Source organism: Pezoporus flaviventris, unplaced genomic scaffold (genome assembly GCF_033815535.1).
Source record: "Pezoporus flaviventris isolate CSIRO_AGI_PZ_B2104156 unplaced genomic scaffold, CSIRO_AGI_Pfla_v1 ptg000025l, whole genome shotgun sequence".
Classification (NCBI taxonomy): Eukaryota; Metazoa; Chordata; class Aves; order Psittaciformes; family Psittacidae; genus Pezoporus; species Pezoporus flaviventris.
In genome coordinates, this window is record NW_026892573.1 from 9708225 (window position 1) to 9719280 (window position 11056).

The window sequence follows — 11056 nt, forward strand, 5'->3', positions numbered from 1 at the left end:
ATTGCACATAAGCAACATGACTTTGATGCTTTATGAACACTGAAAGACTCAAATATTTTGAATCACTTACCTGAAGAAAATTCCACATTCAAAATATTTTTATGGCAACTGCTGGCAAATTTTTGCAGATGCAATTCCAAAGTAGAATAAACTAATAATACAAAATTGGAGCTAGATTTTTAGAAAAACGCCAAGAAAGGAAGGGTAGGATAAAATTGGTGAATGAGACCCAGTAAGTTTAGCTCTAATCTCACTCAGGATCACCTCTGTAGGGAAATACATTGGCATTGCTCTCTTGGTATAATTATGCTAATACAGTTATACTATTAAAAATTGTTATGTTTCCAAAGCAAGATATCAGGAGTAATTCCATTGGAATCGATAACACAAAGACTAGAAGAACCAATTCACCACACCCAGTTGTCTCTGGACACTGATTTACTGATTTTTTTTTTTTCCTAGTAAAAACAATGGAAATAAATAAAAGATGGGCATATATCCAGTAGTAATAAACCAAAATGCCTACAATACAATTACCTGCTTATGTTTAGTTTGAAAACAGAAAGGAAGTCTGGAATAATTCATTCTCTTTGTTGACTTACTCCAACTGTACAGAAATTACCAGCTGTTCACATTTGCCAGTATATTGCTACACCGAGTACGCCAAGCACTGGCAGGGGTTTGGTGCCCTCTTATGTTTCGTACAAGGAACTTCAGTGACAGCAAACACTTCTTGGGGATAGATCACTTGCAAAGGCTTCTCAGGTTACATATTGTTAAGAAAGTATCCACTAAGATAACTACTTCATGCTTCAAAAAGGTTAATAACCGCTTTAAGGCAGTGAATGTACAGTAACAAGCAGACCTACAAATATACCTCTGCACTGTATACTGTACTATGTTATTTTTCTTCTTGTGCAAGTATTTCTAACCCATAGAGAAGTCACTTTTGATCTCCTAAAAACTAAACAGACTGCTCAATAAATCTTTTCTGGAAATAAAACGTTATTCTGTATTAAGAAGTGTTTTGTTAGTATGTTTTTAATTTCCCTGTTAGTGTCAAAAGGATGTACAGTTCAAGTATTTCTTTATACTTGGCATTATATAACTCATCACGCTATTTTACTAATTGCTCAGAGAAAAGCACCTGTATGAAATTTATCTGCCTATTTTGATACATAAGTTAGCAGAAGAGATGGGCCACAGAAAGAGTAATGTATAAAGATAACATGGAATTTTAGATTACATTTGAATGTTGGTATCAAAAACTACTACATACCTTACTAAAGTGCTGATGACCCAGTATTTAAAAAAAAAAATAATCCACTGCAATGGAAAATGTTGCTATTAGTACAGAAATAAAGCACCCAAGCCTTTCATAATGGGAAATTCTCAATTTATTTTATCAAATTATCCTATTATGCAATTTTTCAGAAACCAGTTTCAAGATGATACGTAAGAAAACCTTTAGAGAATTAGCAAGTTACTGCACAAATCAATCATTTTCTGGTCATAGACACAGAGGTAAAAGAAGTCTAAGCATCTCATGCCAGTTAATAATGAGCATCCCTTATCACAGATACCCAAATGCATATAGGCAAGGCACATTTTGGCCTTGGGCACTTCAGTAAAGCCAGACAGAACTGGATGTAATGCTCCCCTTTTCTAGGGGCTGCAAAAACCCTTGTAAAAATACACTTTTTTTGGGAGCAGTTCCATGCAGCAAACTTGTATGGGTAACTTATTCGTCAACATCCAAAAGTATACTACTCCTTTACTGAACACAGAAGCATGCTCCCAGAGAGCTTCGAGCTCTGTTTCTAATGGATGTGATGAAGGAAAAATAAATAAGGAGAGGATGTGGTGAGGAAGGATGGATGTGCCTGGATCCCTTACACCACCTGGAGATGTTAAAATACAGTTAATGATATCACAGCAGTATTTTCAAAACTAAATCCACCTTGTGTAGGTGAGAAATAACTACATTGCACACAAAGCAGAAATCCCTGAGCTAGTTAGAAAATTCACACAACACACTGCAAAGCAGTGTGGATTTATGCATCTAGGTCTAGAGGAAGTACTGCCACTTTTTCAGCTAATAAATATTGCTTTCTAGCTCCCATTCAACACCATGTGAATGATGGAACATAATTTGCTAGTGTAGAACCCTGGAGTTCTGGTTCTCAGACCTGGACAGGGGCAGCCAGATAAAATCTGCGTTTGGTATTGTGGATGCAACCAACAACAAAGAATTCCCACTTAGTGCACTAATCTCCAAGAGTACTGAAATCAGGCCATCAGGCTCCATAGCTGAGTTTCCACAGAAAATATGAATCTGACTTTTCTGGACAGATTTTCCATCTGCTGACCCACAGATATGTGATCTTAAGTTGAAATGTGCCAAATTAAGAAGCACTTGCTTTTGATAATGTTCACGAAAGTTGGTATTTTCCATCAGAATCATTTATTTTCCATACTCCATTTCTAAGGAAGCAGAAAAGGAATCAGCCTCTCTTAGCTGGCTTTTAGCATTAAAATAGTCCACACCGTACAATAAATGTGTGTGGAAACAGCAAAAAACCCTCCCAAATACTTTGAAGAGCTAGCAGATAAATATGGAATGTGGGTCTATAGCTTTACAGAGGTAATCAGTTATTCATCATCTCATTTCTGCCATGCTATTTTCCCCATCCCATTTTCCTATACCCAGTTCCCTCTGGTCTATAGAGGGAACTAACTTAAAACCTTGTAGCAACATGTAAAGAGAACAGAACCACTCTGGACTGGGAATGGAGAGAGCATTTTTTAGGACAGAGCTTAGAGATATCTGCTAGGATATAGTGTAAGAAACTTAACTGTAGACATTAATGGGGTTGATAAAGTTCTGGATATAAACCAGTTGAAAATCCCCAAATCAAAACAGATGTGCCACTCTTAACTGACAGAGCTTCCATGAAATTGGGGGTTATATCATGTGTCAACTGAATGCTGATTAAAGTTCTCCCAGTAAATTACAATTTGTTTATCTTGAGGAATTTAAATGAGTTGAACTTCAGTATGGTCCACTATGAAATCTCACAGAACAGAAACCCCATGCTGATATAAATCAAATCAGGTTAAGAATTGATTTAGTTAAGAAGCAGTACTTGGCTGCTGTGCACATAGTTTTAATTTAGTTTGAAGTGCCTCGTATCAATTTAACTTAAGCTTATTACAGACTTTACCACTTTAGCTAGAGGTGAAAGTTTATGCCATTAACCACTTAAGGCAGATGCCAGTATCAGCACGGACATCACTATCCAGCAGCATCTTATTCAACATCATAATGCATCCCTATACTCAGTGTTGGGCAGTATCAGCACAATGACTTAAAACCAAACAAATAAACAAATGAAACAAAAAAAAAGGTGAAGAAATATTAAACTGAGGTGCTTACCTCCCAGGAAAACATTTATACACTTCTTTCAAACAGTTCTGACCTTCATTTAACAACAAACACAGGCAGGCTATGTAGAGGAGCCCCAGGATGACCCTACACATTTAAGAACAGCCACTGTGTTTGTAAAGTTTTATATAATAAAATAAAGATGCTTATCAAAGTCATCTTACAATTGGCAGCAACAAAAGCAAAAGCAAAAGCATTGCTAAAATGAGTAACAGCTCAAGACCAAGTATTTCTCCAGGACTGAAGAACAGTTAGGACAGATTCTTATCTCTGGAGTTCCAGAAGTACAGTACTCTGTGCTTGTCTGAGGAAACACAAGCTATAAAAAACTCAAGGACATGTGGTTATAGGTCTTACGTATCACACAAATTATGCCATGGCAGTTGTGGGAAACCATCAGCTTAAGGGTATATATCTTTGTACTTGCTGGGCTCCAATCTCTGCAACATAGACCGCTCCACTCTTCATGTCTACATCCACAAGGTGTGGTTTGGTTTCATCTGCCAGCTGGATTGTTTGGATCATAACACAGTCCCCAATAGAGCCAACCGGTGGTGCTGCCAAGATTGCTAACCTGTTGATATTCAGCTGAGCAACAATTAGGTATTTGTAATCAGCAGTAAATCTGTGAAAGACAGAAATGTATTTTGAACCATAAACTCCACATGACATCTCATGTTAACACAGCCATGCAATTTTAAACAAACAAAACCTCCTGAACAGTCAACTTTTTAAAGGCTACAAGAGACTAAATGCAATGAAACATTGAGAATTAACTTGCAAGCCTTGCTACTTTACATTGCTGTTCCTTGAGACACATTATACTACAATAAGCCTATATAAGACAATCCCTCTTCCTGTAAAAGCTGCAACAGTAAGCTCAACACCACACTACAACTTTAAAATGAAGTTCCCAGTCCTGCACTCAAATACATGGGTTCATGGATTTCCCTGTCAAGATACTGCTGTGCAGTACCTTATGGCCCAGTACTCTACTAGTTAAACTGGTTATTCCTTGGCATCTGGCATTAAATATTAACATTCTAATTCATTAAGAATACAGCTTGTTTATGTAATTGCATATGTCCAAAAGAACTGTTCAACAATACCTGACAGAATAGGGTCCATCTTCTGCAAAACAGCTGCTCCAAGACCCAAGCCATTCCCCTGTGACTTTGTCAAAAACCTGGATTCTTTTGTTGTCTCTGTCTGCAACCCATACCTGTTAACAAAAAAAATAATGGCTGTTCACAAACAGAACAAAATGCATTACTTTCTTACATGAGCAAAGTATCCTGTAGTAAAAAAGAGGTACGCCTTGGAAGAATGTAGTTTTAAATAGGGAGAAACATAAGTAAATCTGACTTCCAGATATAAAGCAAAACCACCACATAGTTAATACACACAAATTACTTTATACTACTTTAACAGAGAAATCAATGCCTTCTCTTCATTTTTGTGGCTGTGATATGGATATGTTTAGTAGGATTCCTACTCCACAGCGAGGACATATTAACTATTTCATTCTCAAGATACTGATCTGTCACTTGCTAACAATTTGTTTTTCAAAAGTAGTCTCATGTCAATGACCCAGGCTTACGATGACTGCATCTGCAAACACTCTTGATATGTCTAATACTACTCTAAATATCAACCAACTTAAACACCAAGAGCATTTTCAGCATGTTTTGTCTTACCAGTTCTGTAGAGCTTGTCTCTGTCCCATCCTATGCTGAGTTCACAAACAATTCAAGCTAGCAATACTACTAGACAGTTCAGTGAAAGCATCTCTTGTACTACAACCATTGAAGTTTTAGCTGTTGACAGCCCACCAGTCTGATAAATAAAATTCATTACAAGGGAGCAATAATTAAGTTCATCTGAGATCTTTCATCACAATGTTAAAGAGACACATTACTGCAGCATTCCCTTAGATTTCTTAGGGATTAACAACTATTTTTAACAGGGGCAGATCAAGACTATGCTGGCAATAAAATCAGAGAGCATCACAACTGCTGTCTTTGAACATATATACTCAGAGTTACCCTTTCATGTAAAGCAACCATGTGCCTCCCCTTCTCCCTCCCACCCTGCCAGTTTTGGCACAGAAGTGATTTTTATATATGCTTCTTATTCTGGTTCAGACAGCATCAGCAGAATTAGCTCAAACCAATTATTTTAAAATGTTTTAGTCAATCAATTTTCCTCAAAACAGATTAAGGAGTGACTACAAGAGCAGCAGAGCAAAAGCCATGGCAAGATTAACATCTGGCAAAAGTTGACTCTTGAATGGCTTGAGCTGCATATAGAAATGGTCTGATATCCACAACCTAGCTAGAGCCTTACTATCATCCTAAGCTTATTTAGAATTTCCAAATATGAAATTAAATCCCCTGAAAAAATGTAAGTGCTTGGGTAGATATTTATTACTGAACATAATTCTCCTGTACTCTCACAATAACAACCTGTTAGAAACTGGAGGAAGAATAGCCTGTTGTTGCATGGACATTGACAATATAACCACTGGTCAGAAGCCCTGTGTTAACCTTGGAGCCAGCTACTTCAGTAAGACCTGCAGTATGAAACTTCAGCTCATGCCCACCATCATACTGAAAACTGTAATTACCATAAAATGAACCAGATCACAACAGCTCAACTAAAAAAGAAACATAGTTTGTTTTGCTCAAATACATGTAAACAATTCTGTTGGAAGATGAAAAAATTCTCTCTTTATTCTTTACCCGTCCAACAGGATCCACTGTTACACTGTGAGGAATCTTGAACTGACCAATGCCAGTCCCATTTGCTCCAGCCATCCATATCTCTCTGTAATCTAAACAGTGAGAACCATGAAAAATCAAATTAAAAGATAAAACACAGTAAGAAAACAATAAATAAGCCATCTTGAAGTCATTCCCTGGCAAAGCTACCTTGATTAATTTGTAAAAGGTGACATTTCTAAACTCAGACTTTTTAAACACAGTACTCCTGACACATTAACCCAAGCAATACTGGAACTACTACAGTGACTACGGGATTATTATTCATGGTTTCAGAATTATGGTTACAGAAATGTAGCTACTATTATAAAAGAGCCATAGTCCAAGGCTCTGTTAAATACCATATTAAAGGGGAAAAATAAATAGTTGGATGATTATGATATTAATTTGCTTACTAAATTGATTTTTTACTATTTGCTACCTAACAGTTTTGAGTCAGTTTTGCATTTTCACAGTTTACCAATCTGCAAAATAGATATTACAAAACTAACTTTTATGATAGTACAAAGGAAAAACTAGCTCCTCCACATTTTTCCAACCACAGACAAGTGCAGACTCCTCACTCACTGCCCTAACCAACACTGGTCATCTAACTGGGGAATGTGAGCAGGCTAATTAGAACCACAGAATAATTTAAGTATAAAAGCTCTCCAGACCTCATCCAGGCAAATCTCCTTTTCAAAGCAGGAATAGCCTTGATAACAAATCCAAGATCATCCAGTCCAACCTGCTTCTCAAAGCAGAAGTAACCTTGATAGCAAATCCAACTCTGTAGTTTGATCAGGTTACTCGTCAAGTTTTGAGCACCTCCAAGAATGGAGACTGCACATCATCTCTGGACAAACTATTCACTGTCTGCTCAGCCTCATTGTGAGCCTGTCCCTCAAAAAAATCAAGCTGGAATTGACCCCTCTTTATCGTTTGCTTGGCGTTCCTTATTCTTCACTATGCACCTCCAAGAAATGTGTGGCTTTCTCTTCTCTCCCATTATAGACCTGAAGACAGCAATATAAATGCTCCTTAGCCTTCTCTCTTGAAGACTGAACACTCATTTTATCAGCCTTTTGTTGTTAATGAATAGATTTCTCCTGAAGTGACAAGCAACAAAACAGGATCTGATTCAACAAAGTCTTCAAAGTAATGTTAAATGACAGCTCTACCAGGTCCTCACTTAAAAATATTATCAAGCCCTGTTATTTAAAATTCAATTGTCAGTGGTCAGCTACTGTAGAATTTTACTTTTCCATACCGTTGGATAGTTTGAGCAATCTGTTATTCATTCCTCCATCTCCATCCACAATATAAATATCTCCACTTTCTTCTACAAAGATGTCTGCTGGTTGATCAAATTGTAGGGGAATCAAACTTGAACCAGCATTACCTGGCGTGCCCAAGATCTGCATAAGTTTACCTGAAGGGCTATACTGCTTCACAGTGTGCCCATATTTCCCTGAATGTAAAAAAAAACAAAACAAAACACAAAACCAATACAACTGATTACAAAGATTAAGAAAGATACTCACAAGTGATATTAATAAATCAAATAGACAAAATTCCATAGTGAGAATATGACTGTGGGTTAGTAAACCCATCAGCTACAATATTCATCCACTGCTTTAGGGTCACCAGACCTAGGACAGACAATAAGTCTAGCCAGAACATTTATTTTTCCCCTGATACTTCTCCTGGCAGGAGTGGGGGTAGTGCTTACTAACTTCAGAAGCTATAAGCAGACACACAGCACAAATCCTAAACCTTCAGAGTGTTTTGTGCAGCACCTAAGAAGTTTGTTCATGGCAAGAAAAGCACCAATCTGCCTCAGAATTGTTTGAAGGACTTAAATGAGATGTTTAAAGTAGTATCTGCAGCATTAGCATTACGTGGGGAAGGAAATGCTAATGCTACCACCATGCATACCTGTTCCAACATCTGTGATCCATACTGAACTATCCGTTGCAGTGTTCAATACAAAGATACCATGGGGCATTTCAACTGTATCATTCCAGGAGTAAAGGAAATAGCCTTCCTCTGAGAATACAAGTACCTTTGGCACATTGTCTCCCCTCTGAAGACATAAAAAAGACAAAAAAAAAAAAAAGTCTAATAAGAAAACATATTAATCAAGTAATCATATGTTTTGAAATTCCTCTTTGTAAGTTTTTTACAACGCTTCATGAATTGTAAGAAACTCCTCAGACTGTCTGCTAGATCTCACTTTTTCCATCTGGAAAAGGAAAGAGGAAGAAGGGTCTAAGTTTAGCATGCAAATCCTTCCACTCATTCTAGAGTTTCAACTTGAATCAAAAGTCCAGTTTTCTGAGCAGCCAAGCTCCTGCAGCTATACTGGTCTTCATTTAGAATTGTGTTTTTACGGCCTTGTTAAAAAATATGACAAGCGTAACACAGGCATGAAAAACTGTAACCGCACTTATTAGTAGCACAGCACTCAAGTACTCATACTGTGCTTTATAATTAAATCCCACCACCTGCCATCTGTGACCTAGAGATACCAACACATAGAACTGGGTACAGCAAATAACTGAATGGCAGTTACTGTAACTGGCTAAAGAGCTGTGTGGGTTTGATTTCATGGGACAAAGGCTGAAAGAGTGGAAGATTCAGCTGCTCCAGAATCACATTTTACTTTGCAGTTAAGAAGCTACTGTGACTCAGTCAAGTTAAGTCATGCATTCACACCACAGAAATTTAATGCTTATAAAAGCACAAACAAGTGTGGTGCCAGAACTGCTTTAAAAATGAATAGAGCAGAAACATTTCTTATATTTTCACTAATTTTGACAAAATAACTACTCACAGACACACGCATATATATCCTAATCTAAACCGGTAACTTTAAAGGCAAAAATACACTTGAACAACAAATAGAGGAATATAATATTCTCACTCACTTGTCCCACATAGACCAAACCATGAAGAGAGTCAACAGCAACACAAAATGTTTGGCCAGTGAAGTATTCTGGAATTTTAGGCCAGCCTATGTCCAACTTGTATATCTGCTGCTGTCCCTTCCAAAGAGAGACATAATCAAATGCTTTTAAAACCTGAAAATACAAAATAAATATCGAGTTGTTGATAAATTCAATGACAGTGGGACCAGAATAACCAGCAGTAGAAAGCAAGTGTGTACTGAAGCATCATAAATTGATTTGTTCAATTTTAATTAAGAAAATAGATTATTTCAACAAATTGGAAATTAGCTAAAGAAATCCTCTGGGTTTGGGAGCTCTGGAATTAGAAGGCAGAAAGCACAGCCTGAAATTTCTTACATTGATGTTGCTAATACTATCTGTAAATCATTCTCCAAAACAAAGAAAATAGTAGAGACAGTTCCAAACACAACAGAATCAGTAACAACTTCAAAAGGATATGAGAGTAAGAAAATCAGAATAAAAGGAATATGCGGGTCAGAAAGGAAAACCACATCTTGGAAATGGGGAAGCTTAAGATACCAGGAAAAGTAAAACTTGGGTCAATATATATAAAGGGTAATGGGAAACTATAATCTTCTCACTTGTTGTTATACTATTTTCCAGCAGAAGAATGGAAGCTAAGCACAGCTGCAAGCAGGGCACTGAAGCCGACTAATCGGGACGGAACTAACAAGTGGTGACCCTGCAGGCCCAGGGACATTTAACTCTTCTGTTAAATGTCTTGCTAGACGCAGGGCTAAGTTCGCCACACAGAGCCACGAACAGCTTCAGAAGGACCAGACTACCCCGAAAGAAAACCGAGAGTACTTAAGCACAATCAGACAGTAGGAAGTGCAAAGTTACTTGCCCAGATATCATTAAGTTCGCCTTCATTTAAGCAGACCCTATTGCTTGGAAGCCCCTATAAATGCATCATCCCGTGTATGCATTTATCTCGGAAGGACTGTATAAGTCATAGAACGATAGGGTTGGAAAACACCTTAAGATCATCCAGTTCCAATCCCCTGCCAGGGACAGGGACAGCTCACAGTAGACCATGTCGCCCAAGGCCCGTAAAAACACATAACCAACCCTACGCTTAGCGCTACGTGAGCCAGAACCGCAGCCCCGTCCCCGCCGCCCCCAAGCGTACTCCTCCAGACCCTCCCCCGGTATTCGCCATCGGGCGAGAAGCCGTCACGGCACACCCCGCGCCTCGCTCGCTCGCCCGCCCGCTGAGCCCGCAGCCCACCTCTGAGCCCCAGAGCAGGGCCAGCACAGCCAGCAGCGCGCCAGCCATTACCAGCCACAGCCCTGACGGCCGCTTCCGCCTCATGCGTGCCGCGCCGCGGAGGCGAGGGCCGCGTTGTCATGGCACCTATGTAACACCCCCCCCCCCGGGAGGGGCCGAGGGGAGCGGGTGTGGGTTTTCGAGTTCCTTCGCCGCTTCTCGCAGCGCCAGGTGGCGTGGAACCGCGCCTGCTCCGAGCCGAGCGGTGGAGGCACGCAGGCATGGCAGAGAGAGCGTGGTGGCACCCCGCGGGAGCGTTAGCTTTGCGGCGTGACTCCCGGGGGTTGAAGACGGGCGAGTCCCGCTGGAGTTTTAGCTGCTTCTCCGCAGGCACCGCTGTGGGTGACTACCGGGGCCTTTGGCGCCGCGCTCTGATGTCATAGGAGCGCGACGGCGAGGGGCAGGACCGGCCGAGACGGGTGCTCCGTTGTGGGTAGCGCGGCGCGCCCTTGTTCCAGTCCCGCTGTCCCTCGCTCCCCGGGGCCGCCCTTCGGAAGCGCCTCGGCCTGTGGCCGCTAGAATCTGAAGGGCGGCGGCGCGGCGAGCTATGGTGTGTGGGGGCGTCGCGTGCTGACGGTAGCGGCGCGGCGGGGTCGTTCTGGGGGGCCGC

General features: G+C 40.0%; 1 protein-coding gene across 1 annotated transcript; it reads right to left on the reverse strand.

Annotated features, from left to right (window-relative positions):
* Positions 1-1374: 1374 nt before the first annotated feature.
* NHLRC3 (NHL repeat containing 3) lies at positions 1375-10696 on the reverse strand. The gene is made up of 7 exons (XM_061457453.1): positions 10408-10696; positions 9135-9287; positions 8143-8290; positions 7475-7675; positions 6187-6278; positions 4555-4667; positions 1375-4070 (listed from the first exon to the last, which is right to left on the reverse strand). Exons 1-7 carry the CDS (start codon positions 10489-10491, stop codon positions 3842-3844), a joined length of 1020 nt encoding a protein of 339 aa, XP_061313437.1. The 5' UTR covers positions 10492-10696; the 3' UTR covers positions 1375-3841.
* Positions 10697-11056: the final 360 nt, after the last annotated feature.

Excerpts from the sequence above, each read along its gene's own strand:
- NHLRC3 (XM_061457453.1), bottom strand. The coding sequence starts at position 10,491 with ATGAGGCGGAAGCGGCCGTCAGGGCTGTGGCTGGTAATGGCTGGCGCG. Across the intron at positions 9,288-10,407 it reads CCCTGCTCTGGGGCTCAGAG|GTTTTAAAAGCATTTGATTA; the intron begins GTGGGCTGCGGG and ends TTGTATTTTCAG. Across the intron at positions 4,668-6,186 it reads CAGTGGATCCTGTTGGACGG|GTATGGGTTGCAGACAGAGA; the intron begins GTAAAGAATAAA and ends TTTTGTTAACAG.